This window comes from Rhamphochromis longiceps, linkage group LG9 (assembly GCF_057381845.1).
Source record: "Rhamphochromis longiceps isolate RC_006_pf linkage group LG9, R_longiceps_female_GT1.1, whole genome shotgun sequence".
Classification (NCBI taxonomy): domain Eukaryota; kingdom Metazoa; phylum Chordata; class Actinopteri; order Cichliformes; family Cichlidae; genus Rhamphochromis; species Rhamphochromis longiceps.
Window position 1 is genome coordinate 2,260,247 of NC_140565.1, and position 17,055 is coordinate 2,277,301.

Genomic DNA, 17,055 nt, shown 5'->3' on the forward strand with positions numbered 1-17,055 from the left:
TGTGGAAGTCACATTTCTCACCTTTTACGAACAACCGATTCTCCAGCAGGCGTTGCAGGACCTGTCTGACGTGGGTTTCATGCTCAGATAGAGATTTGGAGAAGATCAGGATGTCGTCGAGGTAGATGAAGACGAACCTGTTGATGAAATCCCTCAAAACATCATTGACAAGTGCTTGAAAAACTGCAGGAGCATTAGAGAGGCCGAACGGCATAACTAAGTATTCAAAGTGTCCAAGGTGAGTATTGAAAGCTGTCTTCCACTCATCGCCCTCTCGGATCCGAACCAAGTGATATGCATTCCTCAAGTCTAATTTGCTGAAAACGGTCGCCCCCTCGAGCAGCTCAAAAGCAGAGGTGAGAAGTGGGAGTGGATATTTGTTCTTGATGGTTATGTTGTTTAATCCACGGTAGTCTATGCACGGGCGGAGAGACTTGTCTTTTTTCTCGACGAAGAAAAATCCTGCTGCTACGGGCAATGAGGACGCGCGGATCAAGCCGGCAGCGAGGGACTCTGTGATGTATGACTCCATAGCCTCCCGCTCCGGTAGAGAGATGCTGTAGAGACAGCTTGTAGGCAATGGCGCGCCCGGGAGCAGGTCGATAGCGCAATCGTAAGGTCGGTGCGGAGGCAACGACTGGGCCCGATCCTTGCGAAACACTTCAGCGAGATCATGGTAAACAGGGGTACTCCGGACAAATCGGAGGGCGCGGTTGACTCGGCGGGGGAGGCTGCTGTGTGAGGCGGTGAGGCAGACTTAAGGCAGGTCATATGGCACTCCTCCCCCCACCCCGTAATGCGTCCCGTAAGCCAATTAATGCTCGGGTTGTGTTGACGAAGCCAGGGTTGCCCGAGAATGAGCGGTGTCCGAGTGGCCTTGAACACAAAAAAACAAATTTCCTCGGTGTGGTTGCCAGACAGAGTAAGAATGACGGGCTCGGTGACGTGAGTAATGTCAGGTAGGCGCTGGCCGGATAGAGCAGTGACATGCAGAGTGTGCTCTAGCTGAAGGCGGTATGCTAACTCAGAGTCAAGTGTGGCTTACCACAGAAATTTCTCCATAGACTTCCAAAATGCAGTTGTGGTGTCATTGTGTCACTGGCTTCCTGTAAAATACCACATTGATTTCAAGATTCTACTTCTTACTTTTAACACTAGGAGTCCCAGGCTTCTACCTTTCTACCTTTAAAACCCACCACCAGCCAAATGGCTGGTAGGCTTTTAGCTAGGCTTTAGCTTCAGCCAAGTGGAAGCTAAATTGGCTAGTCATTCATATGTAAATTAGGTTGTTAGCTGGGAATTCTGGAGGGAGGGGAGTGGGGGTGTGTGGATGAGGGGGTGGGGGAGCTGCTAAAAGCTGTGAACTTCCTTTTGTGTTTCATCTTGATGCATTCTCAATCATCCAGGGAAATAAATCTCCAAAAGTCACCAACTTGGAGTGTTTCAGTTTGCCATCTTAGGGAGAAATCAACACACATGGGTGTATTTCCTTTGTTGCTGAGATTTATTGATAAAAACAGTACAAAAAACCAACCATTTGTACACATATTTACAAATAATAATAAAAAGTGAGTGAGTACATTTCAACATTTTCAGCAACTGTTCTTTTCTTGCCTTCTTCTCAGCTACATGAGAGTGAGCCAACTCTCTTGCAAGCTCCACCACATTTACATATGAATGACTAGCCAATCCACTAGTGGATTGAGGAATTTCCCTGCGAATCTTGTTGACTGTGCCGAGGATGGTGGTTTTCAGTCTAAGAAGTTTTTGCGCGAGTGAAAGCGATGTGAAAAAATTGTCCGTGGTAACATTTCTGCCCTTGTCTAGGAATGGTTCCATCAGCCTCATTACTACATTTTCAGAAAGTCTCTCCCCAGTGGGACGATTGGGGTCCTTGCCAAGATATGGGAAGACATTGCAAATGTACTTGGATTTTAGGTCGCAAGCCACCCAAAACTTGATCCCAAACTTGTCAGGTTTACTTGCAATATACTGCAGGAAACAGCACCGAGTCTTTGATGGGAAAAGCTGTTCATCAACGGTGATATGTAGACCAGGGTTGTAGCACGTGATGCAGTTGGTGACCAATGATCCCCACACACTGGAAATTGCAGCGAACTTATCAGTCTTTGCTCGATTTGCTCCATTGTGGCATCAATCAGACCACTGGTATAATGTTGAAATGTACTTACTCACTTTTTATTATTATTTGTAAATATGTGTACAAATGGTTGGTTTTTTGTACTGTTTTTATCAATAAATCTCAGCAACAAAGGACCTACACCCATGTGTGTTGATTTCTCCCTAAGACGGCAAACTGAAACACTCCAAGTTGGTGACTTTTGGAGATTTATTTCCCTGGATGATTGAGAATGCATCAAGATGAAACACAAAAGGAAGTTCACAGCTTTTAGCAGCTCCCCCACCCCCTCATCCACACACCCCCACTCCCCTCCCTCCAGAATTCCCAGCTAACAACCTAATATACATATGAATGACTAGCCAATTTAGCTTCCACTTGGCCGAAGCTAAAGCTTAGCTAAAAGCCATTTGGCTGCTCTCCGGGTTTTAAAGGTAGAAAAAGCCAAATGGCAGTCCGTGGTGATGTAAGTGTTAAGTCTTTCCATAATCGTACACCTCATTCTCTCTCAGATCTTCTACATATTGCCACTCCATCTTGTACTCTTAGATGCTCATACTCTTTTACTCTTATTGTACCACCTGCTCGCCTGACCAGCAGGGGCTTTAGAGTTTTCAGCCAAGTGGCCACTCATCTTTGGAACTCCCTCCCACACCACATTTGCAACACTGATTTTTTCACTTCAACTTTAAAGTCAGTCTGAAAACATAGCGTTTTATGATTGTCTATTCTGTTTGATTTTCATTTTATGATGTATCGATTTTTAATTTTATGGTGTAAGAAAAATATTGTTAAACACTACTGGAGTCATGCTGTTTAACTTGCAAATTAACCAAAGATTTAAGACAACCTTATCTACACAAAATTAAGAACATCATAAAATGTCCCAAAAATCAACAGAGTTCATGATTCAACAATAAGAAAGAAAATGAGCAAAAGTGCATCCATGGGAGAGTTCTAAGGTGAAAACCACTGCTGAACAAACAGAAGACTTAAAAAAGCCATTTATTACACAGGGCAGATAGGATTGGATACATTTTTTTTCTTAATAAATGAAATTATTTATCAAAAATCATAAAATCTGAAACACTTAAAACACACACACACACACACACACACACACACACACACACACGTGTTTTCATGATATATCAGTACCTATGACAAAAATGTGACAAATGGGAACGTGCCTTTCTGAAGGTCCTAGAGGCATGGGAATCACAAAAAATTTGACCCATGCTTCCAGGAACACGCCCATCTGTTGAGATTTTGGCTAGGGTTAAATTTTGGTCAAACCTGAATTTACTGCTACTTATGAGGACACTGTCAGGTTTATGTGACTTATGAGTACCATAAGGTCACACACACTGATATTTCATGTTTAGGTGAATTGTGAAGCCCATGGATACACACATAATTTTCAAGTATACATGACTTATAAGGACCAGGTAAGGGTAGGGTCTGTATTTTCAGCTTGGCTCCTTTTGAGATTACAATATAATAGGCATGGATGCACAATAGTAATGCTCACCAGTCGGGTAACTTCTGACAGAAATATCAGACATTCATGTGTTAATACAACACAGTAAATCTGAGCTGTATAGAGACTTAAAAAGAGACATAGCTCAAAAATGTGGTCAGTCTACTTTTTAAGTCTTAATATTGTATTGCATTAATTTTGCAGTGAATGTTTATGTGAATAAAAACATGGAACATTTTCTGCCTTTCTTATTTTTTAATTACAAAATGCACCCATAATAAACAGATTTATGGGTATAAACAATGCAATGCAGAGACCTGTAATACTGAAATAACTGTGAGTGACCTGCAATACTGAAATAACTGAGAGTAACAAACTATCTCCCTTGAGTATTAACTTATGATGGCAAAAACCAGGAGAAAGGACTGAGTAACTTAGTCATTACTAACCCAACAGACAAAGTCAAAAATTAAAAAAAAATAAAAATGAAAATCAAGTTAATTTTAACTGATGCAGCATTCCTGAACCTGCATTTTGTAATTTTATTTATTCATCTTTCTTTTCAATGCTACGATCCTGTTGTGGATGTAATACTTTATGGCAACCCAGTCTCTGCCTTTCAGAGCTGCCGGCTCTGCTTGGATGCAGGAGTCACATTCCTTTTTGCCAGGTACTTTGCAGCTTGTTATGAAATGAAGTAAGTGCCGCTCAACAGCCTTTACTTCATCATCTGTCCACTTGCACCTTGCCTTCCCAGCTGTCATAAATGGAAACAAAAAATATATATCTTAATGCGAATGTAAGATAAGAGAGAAAATATTCTAGTTTCTAATGTGAATACAAAATGTTCTTAAACCTTGCTTTCTACTGGAGCACTTTAAAGGAGCAATAAGCACAATTCATCATACTTAGGTTGAAGGAATTAAAAATGGCTATGTGAATAATTAGAGGTGTAATTTCATCTGGAGTACAGCATGAAGTCACAATCCCTCTCTCTGTGTTGATCTCCAGCCATAGACTTTGGTTTGGTTTACAGGCAGTGCAAAACAGCACACCTAGCAGTGAAAAGATATTGCTTAATGCTCCTTCAAGGATGCTTGGGATGAACCATTTGAAGTGCTGTGTTCTGCTGGGAATCAAAGAAGATGAAACGGATTATGATAAAAGCTCTTAATAGTGTCATGCCTGAAAAGAATAAACATGTCCATTGATAACAAGTATATTCACTTAAAACATTTTGTATATGGGTACCTTTACCCTTTCCTGGTGCAGTGTTGCTGATGTTTTTGCTGTCCAGGGTGGTTGAGGCAGAAGCGCCCTCCATATTGTCCAGGGTGGTTGAGGCAGAAGCGCCCTCCATATTGTCCAGGGTGGTTGAGGCAGAAGCGCCCTCCATATTGTCCAGGGTGGTTGAGGCAGAAGCACCCTCCATGTTGTCCAGGGTGGTTGAGGCAGAAGCGCCCTCCATATTGTCCAGGGTGGTTGAGGCAGAAGCGCCCTCCATATTGTCCAGGGTGGTTGAGGCAGAAGCGCCCTCCATATTGTCCAGGGTGGTTGAGGCAGAAGCGCCCTCCATATTGTCCAGGGAAGCTGAGTAAAGTGTGTGGCTTTGGTTCCCAGAATTCTTGGTCCTTGAGCCTTTGAAAAGTAACAGTGAAATATGAGAATTAATGCATTTTTTGTTTGCATTGTAGGCAAAGTCAGCATTGGGCAGTGTGTAATTTTACATTTGATATGAATATTTTACATGTGAACATAATCTACTAATAATACTCATCAATACTCAGGCATCTCCCTAGAAACACATTACTTGCATGCACTACCTCTCAACTTGTGTGCCTAATCTCACAGAAGTGGACCTCCTAATCCTTATATTTAATATTTGCCTTTGTATTGCTTATTTATGCATTTTGCCAGACTTCAATGTATCCAGATCTTTTAGTACCATATTAATGAATGGTGTCTACCATTCTGTCTAATTTATATACTGCTGTCCCTTAAGCCCATCTAACATGACATGAACCTATTAACTGTCTCCAGTCTCATAACTTAAAGATATTATCACACACTGGGCAAGTCAAGATACCTTTGTGTTGTTGAGGGTCAGTGATGGTTTCTCCACTGGAATCATCATCACCACTTGTAACTGCTTCATCTTGTTGGGGAAAAATAATCAAGACAAAATATTTATATTAGAATCTGCTGAACATTCACAAATGTTATATTCAAAGATAACTATGTTTCAAAAAAAAAAAGAAAGAAAAAGAATTCACCATCAGGATTGATCACGATGTCATCCAGCCCTTTCCCCTGCAGGTCAGACAGTTTTCCTTTCTCCATTGCAATCAACAGTTTGCTGACTTTTGCAAGCTGCAGGGTACTCTCTGGAAGCCGGTAGAATTCTCGATGGACACGGATGTCGTGTCCGAGAAAGGTGGCAAGTTGATCCATTTCATTTTCTTTTAGATTTAGTACTGTGGACAAAGTGGCAACTTGTTTCCGCAATCTTGTTGAGGTAAGGGCCTCTGGGTACTTTGCACCACATTTATTTGCATACTTGCGAAAGCAGTCAGAGCCTCTGTAATGGGAAAGGACACCTGGGCGTGCAAACAAGTACACATTCTCTGTGTGGACTTGACACTCACTTCTGGCTTTTGCGAGGAGCTCCATTGCAGTGATCATGTCAGGTGTGAGAAGCACAGGTACCATTCTTGATCTTTTACCACGAATCTCAACTCTGTCAAAGTGCTTTGCAAGTTTCCTTTCAAACTCAGTTAGGCCGATCATAATGTCAGGATTCAACTCTGTGCGATTCCGGGATGTAAAAACCTGGAGCTCCATTTTTGAAACTTCTCCTTGCCTTTTTCTGTTAAATAGCACTACCTGCGTCAAAGTCACTTGAGCAAGATTTCCGAAGGTTGTGCTGTTGGGTTTTTCCTCAAGGTCCTTCATGTACATTGCGGACTTAGTAGCAAGAAACTTATGCAGCAGTGACACATCCTGTGTAAATGGCAAAATCTGTGGTTTATTCCATTTGGCTTGTTGAAGTGTGCCCAATGCAGCAGCTGAAATGGACTCTGACCACTTTTTTTCATACAGAGTGGCAAACTGCTTGGCTGACTCTGCAACATCATAGCGATTTGCAATGATGGCTTTACACTGCACAATGCTTGCAACTTTAGCCAAACTGTGTCCCAATTTCAAAGCCAAGGATGGGGTTTTATACGAGTTGCTCTCCTGCTCATAACCAGCAACAGCTCTGACTGCTTGTATGACATGGGGAAAGTTAGTAGGCATAACAAGGTCTTCTGTGCTCTTCAAAGGTGTCATAGCTCTGGCGGTTATCAATAACCTTGCGATCTCTCTCATTTTTTGGCGTATGTAATCATTCCTTTTCTCATTTGGTTTTCTGCCATTGTACAGTGACTCACCAAGGCTAAGAATGTCTCTTTCACTCGTTACTACAAAGGAAATGTCATCCTGATTCATTTCACAAGCAATCTTCCATACAGCTTCATGAACTTGATCAGGTTTCGGTAATTGCAGATGCATCCGTCTTTGCCCAGAGGGAGCTTCCTCATTAAACCTCTGAGGGCACCTTCTCACATGCCTCCAAAGGCAATTTCTTGCATATAGTCCTTGACAAAATTTACAATGACGGTAGTCCTCAGATCCTGTTGCAGTAGTGGGTCTTCGACAAGCAACCATTTCTCCAGCACCAGAAGTTGCCACAGTAGCATTATGGTTAAAGTTTCCCCTCTTCTTAATAGAGCGCAACAAATCTCTTCTTTTGCAGGATCTTTTATCATAACTGAAGGCGCTTGCAACTTCCGGCACATTACCGTGGGCAGATTCAAGGTGTCTTGCCAATTTAGCAATGGCCTTTTTACAATATAGACAGTATTGCTTCTTGTTGTACTTGCTTTGTCTTTCCGTGTTTGGCAAAGGTAGGACTTTTATGGAGCTGTTTTTAGGTGATGTGACCCCTGATGAATCAAAACTGCGGCTTGTTACCGAAGTACTGTGACTGCTACTTCTCAGTGACAAACTAAATGTTGTAGGTTTCTCTGAACTGGTGATCTTCCCACTGTGTCCTGAAGCCGTCTCCAATGCCATGTCATTTAACGTATTTTGGGGAACCACAGATTCTGTGATTTTCATGTCCACACTATGGAGACTTGTGTCAGAGGAACTGCCACATGAATCTGGGAAATAGTCTTTATCTTCATAATCCGTACAATCTGAGAATTCATCAGTAGAGATCTGAACGAAAATGGAGAAAAAGCATCTTTGTATTTATTAATAGCTAGAATGTCATTCCCCCTCCAGTAGCAGAACATTCTGCAATCCATGACTTGATGAAAATGCATTCATGTAGTAAATATGCATAATTACATAGCATAAACAATTTGAATGAAGAAGAAAAAGGCAGCTGGCTTACCTGCTCTGAGGTAGCTGTCTGGTGAAAGGTGAGAACTCGAGATTTTTGTCTGGCCTTACATGAAACGTAACAAATTCAATGTTTGTAATTATAATTCATTTGAAAACTAACTCAAAATTATTATGCAATTCAGTATACTGTAAAAAACATTGCTAGTAGGTTAAGAAATGAAAAACAATGCATTGTAACTTAATAGTGAGAATGATTTAACATACATATCACACACTTTGTGTCATGTCATTTTGACATAAAATCTTGGGTGAAAATTCATTTGTGAACCCTGTCAATCATTAATTATATTTGCTGAGATGAAAGGCTGCATTGAGTTCACATATATGTCACAGATACATTACTGAACATTATTGACAGGAGGATCTGAGTTCCTTATTCTAGATATTATAGAAACTTAACACAGTACAGTTCTGCTACCCAACAATATGAGGACAGTGTAACACACACACTAGAGTTGTTGGTCCAACCATATGAGGACGTATTCTGAAACACACTCATGTTCTTCACAGCTTGAAACAATATGAGGACATGACGACTGAACACATGTAGAGTTCATGTTCCTGACTTCTAACTTGTCCTGCTGTTGGCAATAAAAGCTCTAAACCCAACACTGATGTAAAGCCATCTATTTCCCCAGAAATCCAATCATGTAAACTGATCAGCTTCAGGTTAAATGGACAAAAACATGTGTAAAAGGACAAAAATATTAAATTTAATTGGAATAAAGACCAAATTGATGCTTTAAAGGGAAAGTTTGGACTAACAACTGGTATAGCCAATTTCCTTCTCCTAATGCTAATGTTGATTTTGGGAAACTTTCACTCAAACTGATTGTTTTAATACAATCAAAGTGCATTTCATTTATGCACTAGGCCCAACTGACTCATATACTTGATTCCAAATACAAAAATTTATGCGTAACCTGTTGGAGGAATGAAGTGGATTTGTCACTCACTTCTTGGTCTGTAGGAGGTTGGGACAGGGTCTCAACACTTGGTGTCTGCAACAAAAGACAACAATATAATGTCAGAAACATTCTGTACTACAAATGCTGACTAGCTCATTAACTACAGATCATACTTGTTTCAGTGAACATTATTACAGAAGGATCTGACTTCCTTATGCCAGATTCTATAGAAACTTAACACAGTACAGTTCTGCTACCCAACAATATGAGGACAGTGTAACACACACACTAGAGTTGTTGGTCCAACCATATGAGGACGTATTCTGAAACACACTCATGTTCTTCACAGCTTGAAACAATATGAGGACATGACGACTGAACACATGTAGAGTTCATGTTCCTGACTTCTAACTTGTCCTGCTGTTGTCAATAAAAGCTCTAAACCCAACACTGATGTAAAGCCATCTATTTCCCCAGAAATCCAATCATGTAAACTGATCAGCTTCAGGTTAAATGGACAAAAACATGCGTAAAAGGACAAAAATATTAAATTTAATTGGAATAAAGACCAAATTGATGCTTTAAAGGGAAAGTTTGGACTAACAACTGGTATAGCCAATTTCCTTCTCCTAATGCTAATGTTGATTTTGGGAAACTTTCACTCAAACTGATTGTTTTAATACAATCAAAGTGCATTTCATTTATGCACTAGGCCCAACTGACTCATATACTTGATTCCAAATACAAAAATTTATGCGTAACCTGTTGGAGGAATGAAGTGGATTTGTCACTCACTTCTTGGTCTGTAGGAGGTTGGGACAGGGTCTCAACACTTGGTGTCTGCAACAAAAGACAACAATATAATGTCAGAAACATTCTGTACTACAAATGCTGACTAGCTCATTAACTACAGATCATACTTGTTTCAGTGAACATTATTACAGAAGGATCTGACTTCCTTATGCCAGATTCTATAGAAACTTAACACAGTACAGTTCTGCTACCCAACAATATGAGGACAGTGTAACACACACACTAGAGTTGTTGGTCCAACCATATGAGGACGTATTCTGAAACACACTCATGTTCTTCACAGCTTGAAACAATATGAGGACATGACGACTGAACACATGTAGAGTTCATGTTCCTGACTTCTAACTTGTCCTGCTGTTGGCAATAAAAGCTCTAAACCCAACACTGATGTAAAGCCATCTATTTCCCCAGAAATCCAATCATGTAAACTGATCAGCTTCAGGTTAAATGGACAAAAACATGCGTAAAAGGACAAAAATATTAAATTTAATTGGAATAAAGACCAAATTGATGCTTTAAAGGGAAAGTTTGGACTAACAACTGGTATAGCCAATTTCCTTCTCCTAATGCTAATGTTGATTTTGGGAAACTTTCACTCAAACTGATTGTTTTAATACAATCAAAGTGCATTTCATTTATGCACTAGGCCCAACTGACTCATATACTTGATTCCAAATACAAAAATTTATGCGTAACCTGTTGGAGGAATGAAGTGGATTTGTCACTCACTTCTTGGTCTGTAGGAGGTTGGGACAGGGTCTCAACACTTGGTGTCTGCAACAAAACACAACAATATAATGTCAGAAACATTCTGTACTACAAATGCTGACTAGCTCATTAACTACAGATCATACTTGTTTCAGTGAACATTATTACAGAAGGATCTGACTTCCTTATGCCAGATTCTATAGAAACTTAACACAGTACAGTTCTGCTACCCAACAATATGAGGACAGTGTAACACACACACTAGAGTTGTTGGTCCAACCATATGAGGACGTATTCTGAAACACACTCATGTTCTTCACAGCTTGAAACAATATGAGGACATGACGACTGAACACATGTAGAGTTCATGTTCCTGACTTCTAACTTGTCCTGCTGTTGTCAATAAAAGCTCTAAACCCAACACTGATGTAAAGCCATCTATTTCCCCAGAAATCCAATCATGTAAACTGATCAGCTTCAGGTTAAATGGACAAAAACATGCGTAAAAGGACAAAAATATTAAATTTAATTGGAATAAAGACCAAATTGATGCTTTAAAGGGAAAGTTTGGACTAACAACTGGTATAGCCAATTTCCTTCTCCTAATGCTAATGTTGATTTTGGGAAACTTTCACTCAAACTGATTGTTTTAATACAATCAAAGTGCATTTCATTTATGCACTAGGCCCAACTGACTCATATACTTGATTCCAAATACAAAAATTTATGCGTAACCTGTTGGAGGAATGAAGTGGATTTGTCACTCACTTCTTGGTCTGTAGGAGGTTGGGACAGGGTCTCAACACTTGGTGTCTGCAACAAAAGACAACAATATAATGTCAGAAACATTCTGTACTACAAATGCTGACTAGCTCATTAACTACAGATCATACTTGTTTCAGTGAACATTATTACAGAAGGATCTGACTTCCTTATGCCAGATTCTATAGAAACTTAACACAGTACAGTTCTGCTACCCAACAATATGAGGACAGTGTAACACACACACTAGAGTTGTTGGTCCAACCATATGAGGACGTATTCTGAAACACACTCATGTTCTTCACAGCTTGAAACAATATGAGGACATGACGACTGAACACATGTAGAGTTCATGTTCCTGACTTCTAACTTGTCCTGCTGTTGTCAATAAAAGCTCTAAACCCAACACTGATGTAAAGCCATCTATTTCCCCAGAAATCCAATCATGTAAACTGATCAGCTTCAGGTTAAATGGACAAAAACATGCGTAAAAGGACAAAAATATTAAATTTAATTGGAATAAAGACCAAATTGATGCTTTAAAGGGAAAGTTTGGACTAACAACTGGTATAGCCAATTTCCTTCTCCTAATGCTAATGTTGATTTTGGGAAACTTTCACTCAAACTGATTGTTTTAATACAATCAAAGTGCATTTCATTTATGCACTAGGCCCAACTGACTCATATACTTGATTCCAAATACAAAAATTTATGCGTAACCTGTTGGAGGAATGAAGTGGATTTGTCACTCACTTCTTGGTCTGTAGGAGGTTGGGACAGGGTCTCAACACTTGGTGTCTGCAACAAAAGACAACAATATAATGTCAGAAACATTCTGTACTACAAATGCTGACTAGCTCATTAACTACAGATCAGACTTGTTTCAGTGAACATTATTACAGAAGGATCTGACTTCCTTATGCCAGATTCTATAGAAACTTAACACAGTACAGTTCTGCTACCCAACAATATGAGGACAGTGTAACACACACACTAGAGTTGTTGGTCCAACCATATGAGGACGTATTCTGAAACACACTCATGTTCTTCACAGCTTGAAACAATATGAGGACATGACGACTGAACACATGTAGAGTTCATGTTCCTGACTTCTAACTTGTCCTGCTGTTGGCAATAAAAGCTCTAAACCCAACACTGATGTAAAGCCATCTATTTCCCCAGAAATCCAATCATGTGAACTGATCCGCTTCAGGTTAAATGGACAAAAACATGCGTAAAAGGACAAAAATATTAAATTTAATTGGAATAAAGACCAAATTGATGCTTTAAAACCCTCGGAGGGTTTAAGTCAAAATAGGGACCCTTTGGATTTTTGATTCTCAATATATCAATCATTTTAAAGACTAGTTGCATGAAACTTGGCCATGAGGTGCATTTTAGGATTATTTTTAAAATTCAATGATCCCCTCTATGGTGTGGTATATAGCAAAGGAGATTCACATAAGTGTTACCTCCTGTGTTCCTCGTACCATTTTGGGTCCCATTGACTCCCATTATAATCACATATTTTCGATATACTGTAATCCTGACATGTGATGATGCCTTTCTCGTGAATACCTAATGGATCTAAGCCTCAGCCTTCAAAATAAAGGAAAAATAGGTTTTGGATCAAATGAGCAAAATATTAGGTACAGCACCACCATAGACATTTTCAGTGGTTTTGAATGCAGGACATGGTTATCTTACTATGCAAAATACATGACAATAAAACAGCTCATCACCATAAAATAGTCTTGATGTAGTGGAACTGATATAACAGAGTGGTGTGAATGTGATTGAGAATATATTTATACTGTGTGTCGGTCGCAAACAAAACAGCCTATAGAGCCGCCTTCTTGAAGTGAACAACGGCAGCCTGCTCCGTTTTTTGTTTTTTTTCCCTTCTCTGAACCTCTGTCAGTGTTATGTTGCTCCACTTTGCACACACTGGCTCTGAGCAAGTGAGTGGAGGGGTGCAAAAGCAGCCACGTGTTTGCAGAGCAGAGGGGGGAGGGGTGCAAAAACAGCCACCTGTTTGCAGAGCAGAGGGGGGAGGGGCAGTTGTTACTCTCTCAGTGGCAAGTCAGCAGAGCTGGGGGAGAGACAGAGAGAGATCCTTTTCTATCTTCTTGGATTCAAGTGCACATTTGAAGTCTGTGAGAATAGTTTGCAGCCTTGTCTTGCGAGTCATTTCTGCACAGACGCCACGAAATGCACAGATGCGCGCACGGACAACACAAAGCGCACGGTCAATTTCGGGGAGGCTCTTGCTGAGAAAGAGCAGCAGTGCTCATCGTGCAAACAGCACATTATTATCGTAACTGCTGCAAAGATATATATATTCTGAAACACACTCATGTTCTTCACAGCTTGAAACAATATGAGGACATGACGACTGAACACATGTAGAGTTCATGTTCCTGACTTCTAACTTGTCCTGCTGTTGGCAATAAAAGCTCTAAACCCAACACTGATGTAAAGCCATCTATTTCCCCAGAAATCCAATCATGTGAACTGATCCGCTTCAGGTTAAATGGACAAAAACATCTGTAAAAGGACAAAAATATCAAATTTTGTCAATAAAACCCTGCACTGATCTACTCTGGTCTTCATAACTAGAATAATATCTATCTTTTCATCTACTAATATTTAACATTCCCTGTACTGCACAATCTATGAAGAGGATTTACTTACCAGAGCTCGCCATGGCCACATAGATTCTCCATAGTCATAGGTGATTTCACTCTCCGCTTGGATATTTTCAATAGCAAACAAGCAGAGATGAGGTTTATCCTGGACTGCCAGCTGTTTCATCTTGCAGTTTGGGTACTTGTGGTCATCATTAACCAGCCGGCCAAGTGAGTCGTCTTCACGGGAGGCATCAATGCTAAAAGTGAAGAAAAGAACATATGTTTTGTTCACTAAAAACATAATGTTGTAAAGAACAACTGATATTGTATATGCCTTTACTTACCACCATGTGCTATTTTTCCATTTAAAATCAAATAGGAAAGCAGTTTGCTTTTCTGTGTACTTTTTCTGCCGCTTGTCCCGTTCATGTTCTGAGATAAGCTCCCCACGGTACTCGACCACAAAGGATCCCTTTTCAATTGGTTCAGAGGCAAATACACCACGTCCTAATACAAGATGTTCAATAAGTAGCGTTAAGTAATACAATCCAAATCAGGTTTACTGCAGCTGATCAGCCACTGACAAAACATATGCAGAACAAACAATCACAAAATGTTTTAATTGTGAGGGGAACATCTAGATCAGGGGTGCCCAATCCCGGTCCTCGAGAGCTACTGTCCTGCAGCTTTTAGATGCATCCTTGTTCCCACACACCTGAATCAAATGAATGGCTTGTTATCAGGCCTTTGCCAAACATGATGGCATGCTGAAGAGATCAAACCATTTGATTCAGGTGTGTGGGAACAAGGATGCATCTAAAAGCTGCAGGACGGTAGCTCTCGAGGACCGGGATTGGGCACCCCTGATCTAGATGCTTACGTTCAGGGCTGCAACAAATGAGTTGATACAATAAATAAATGCTAATAATAAAAAAAACAATTATTAAAATAGTTGGCAACAAATTTCAAATACATGAAAATATAAAACATTTTTTAATCTAGATGATAGATAGATAGCTAGCTAGCTTTGGGAGGTTCCCTCAGGGAAACTGAAGCAATTGTTATATATTTGTCACGGTCCGGGGCAGCGGCCGTGTGGAGAGTGGAAGGAGGACCCAAAACGCAGCACTTATTCAGGTGTGAGGGTGATTTATTGATAATATCAAACACAAAGTGGAGATGGCAAACAGAACTAAGGACGAAACTAAACTGGGATAAACTACACAGAGGAGTGGGAAACCTGAACATGAAGGGAGAACAGCAGGGAGAGCACGCAGAGGATTACACCAGGTATGAACACAGACGACGCGACGAGGAACAGAGGCAAACACACACTATAAATACACAGAGAGATACTGGGAAGTCACACACAGGTGGGAGACACAGCTGGACCTGATTAACCTGATGAGACAGGGGAACACTAACACCAGGGACCAACAGAGGGAGCACAAACCCAGAACCCAGTGTCTAAAATCCCAAACACAAACCATCCCAAAACAGCCATGAATAATAATGAAAGTAATAACAATAAAGAACATAAACACAAAGTCACCGAGTCATGGTCGCAGGGCCATGACAATATTATTAAATATTATAATAAACATTAGTTGCAGCTCTGGTAATATTCATGCAGTAGCCATAAGGAACAACATATAACATACCTTTATAGTCATTGATCCATTGGGCCTTTAAACAAGTCTTGTCACTTCCAGATAAAATAAAGTGAGCAGCCTCTGCTTCAGGACGAAGTCTGAGTCTTCTTTTTGACATGTTCTTCACTCTCAATCTGCTCAACCTGTACACATCTTCATGAGAAAATGACGAAAAGTCAGCAAGACAAAACCAACCAGTACTTTCTTTACATGGTATTTTAAATAGTATTTTTCTGCCTTAAATCACAATGCATTTGCTAATCAGACTAATATACCAGTGCAAACACTTTGCAAATGTAATGTGACATTAAATTACCTTCACGAATAATTTTAACATGCCAATACACGGACAAATACTGTAAACTGTGCACTTTACTACCATTACTGAAACACTAATGTCATTGATTTGTGCTAAACAGGAAAACATTAATATTATCATTTAAATCCCAGAAAACATATCTTGAAATAAAATGCGTGTTGCAGTAGCCTACACTTAAAAAGAGCTTAGACTGACTGTCTCTGCAGTTGCAGATGCAGAGAGGGCCGCAGGCCCTTTAACTCCAGTGGAAATTTAAAAACAATTAAATTTAACTTCTAATATCTGTTGCTGAAGATAAAGCTAAAGTATATTTATTACCATTTATCATCATGCACCATTTTAACTTTATTCAAATCGATTGTGTGTTGTTTCCATTCCATTTAGCTAACATTAATTAGCTTGTTAAACATACAACTTTACCTCGAAGCGTGCGTGAAATCATGGATATCAAAGGTAAATACATACGTCAAGATAAATCTCTCCTGAGTGCTGAAGGTCCCGGATGTGCCGTTCACGCAGAGCTCCGGCGAGTTTGTATCTTGCCGTGACCAGCAGCTCTTTGGTTGAGGCTTTCGAACAATCAGATGCATCTTTACTCACTTGTTGACCAATCAGAGACGTCGTTCTATGCTCCACTGACGAAATGCTGCATCCTCTCACCAGCCACGGTCTCTCCTCGTCCATTTAACAACAAAAACACAGCAACACGTGCTGTATTTGAGGTAGGAACACTTGAGAACTGTCACAATGTTTTGCAAACTGCTGTTACAGTTAATTTCGTTCCGTTAATTTGTTTGGTTCCTATTCTGAAGTAACACTTAATACACATGGGGTTAGCTTGCTGGTCTAGTTTAAGTTAGCATGGGCATGCTGTTCACTGATAGAGTAAGGCCAAAATTGTCCTGATATTGTCAGTGTGTTATCATAAACATGTCCTAATTTGTCATGAAAAGAAGAGCAGCACCCCTAGACCCCCAAGTGAAAATACAGATAATAGATAAGCAATTTAAGAAAATAAGTATAATGTATATAATAAATGATTTTACTGTCACTTTCCTGGGTCTGTTGACCCAGCGTTTTAAGTTTTAGTTTGTTTGGATGTCGATGTTTGTTTATAAGTTCTTTAGGTTTGCTAAGTTCATTTGTTTATTAGATTACCCTTGTGATGTCTGTTTTATTGGGAAAGTCCTT

General features: G+C 40.0%; 1 protein-coding gene across 36 annotated transcripts; it reads right to left on the reverse strand.

The window, feature by feature from the left end:
• Positions 1 to 3,383: 3,383 nt before the first annotated feature.
• Positions 3,384 to 16,601, reverse strand: LOC146661519 (uncharacterized). Of its 36 annotated transcripts, none has more exons than XM_085417990.1 (14): positions 16,465 to 16,601; positions 15,555 to 15,698; positions 14,238 to 14,400; positions 13,958 to 14,150; positions 11,984 to 12,061; positions 11,237 to 11,314; positions 10,490 to 10,567; positions 9,743 to 9,820; positions 8,996 to 9,073; positions 8,062 to 8,115; positions 5,894 to 7,883; positions 5,707 to 5,775; positions 4,872 to 5,258; positions 3,384 to 4,377 (listed from the first exon to the last, which is right to left on the reverse strand). In XM_085417990.1, exons 2-14 carry the CDS (start codon positions 15,661 to 15,663, stop codon positions 4,163 to 4,165), a joined length of 3,570 nt encoding a protein of 1,189 aa, XP_085274116.1. In that variant the 5' UTR covers positions 15,664 to 15,698; positions 16,465 to 16,601; the 3' UTR covers positions 3,384 to 4,162. The 36 variants fall into 36 exon arrangements, with proteins under 36 accessions (XP_085274116.1, XP_085274115.1, XP_085274119.1 ...); XM_085417989.1 differs by having other exon boundaries at positions 16,330 to 16,465; XM_085417993.1 differs by lacking the exon at positions 16,465 to 16,601 and adding an exon at positions 16,285 to 16,327 and having other exon boundaries at positions 9,776 to 9,820; positions 10,523 to 10,567; positions 11,270 to 11,314; positions 12,017 to 12,061.
• Positions 16,602 to 17,055: the final 454 nt, after the last annotated feature.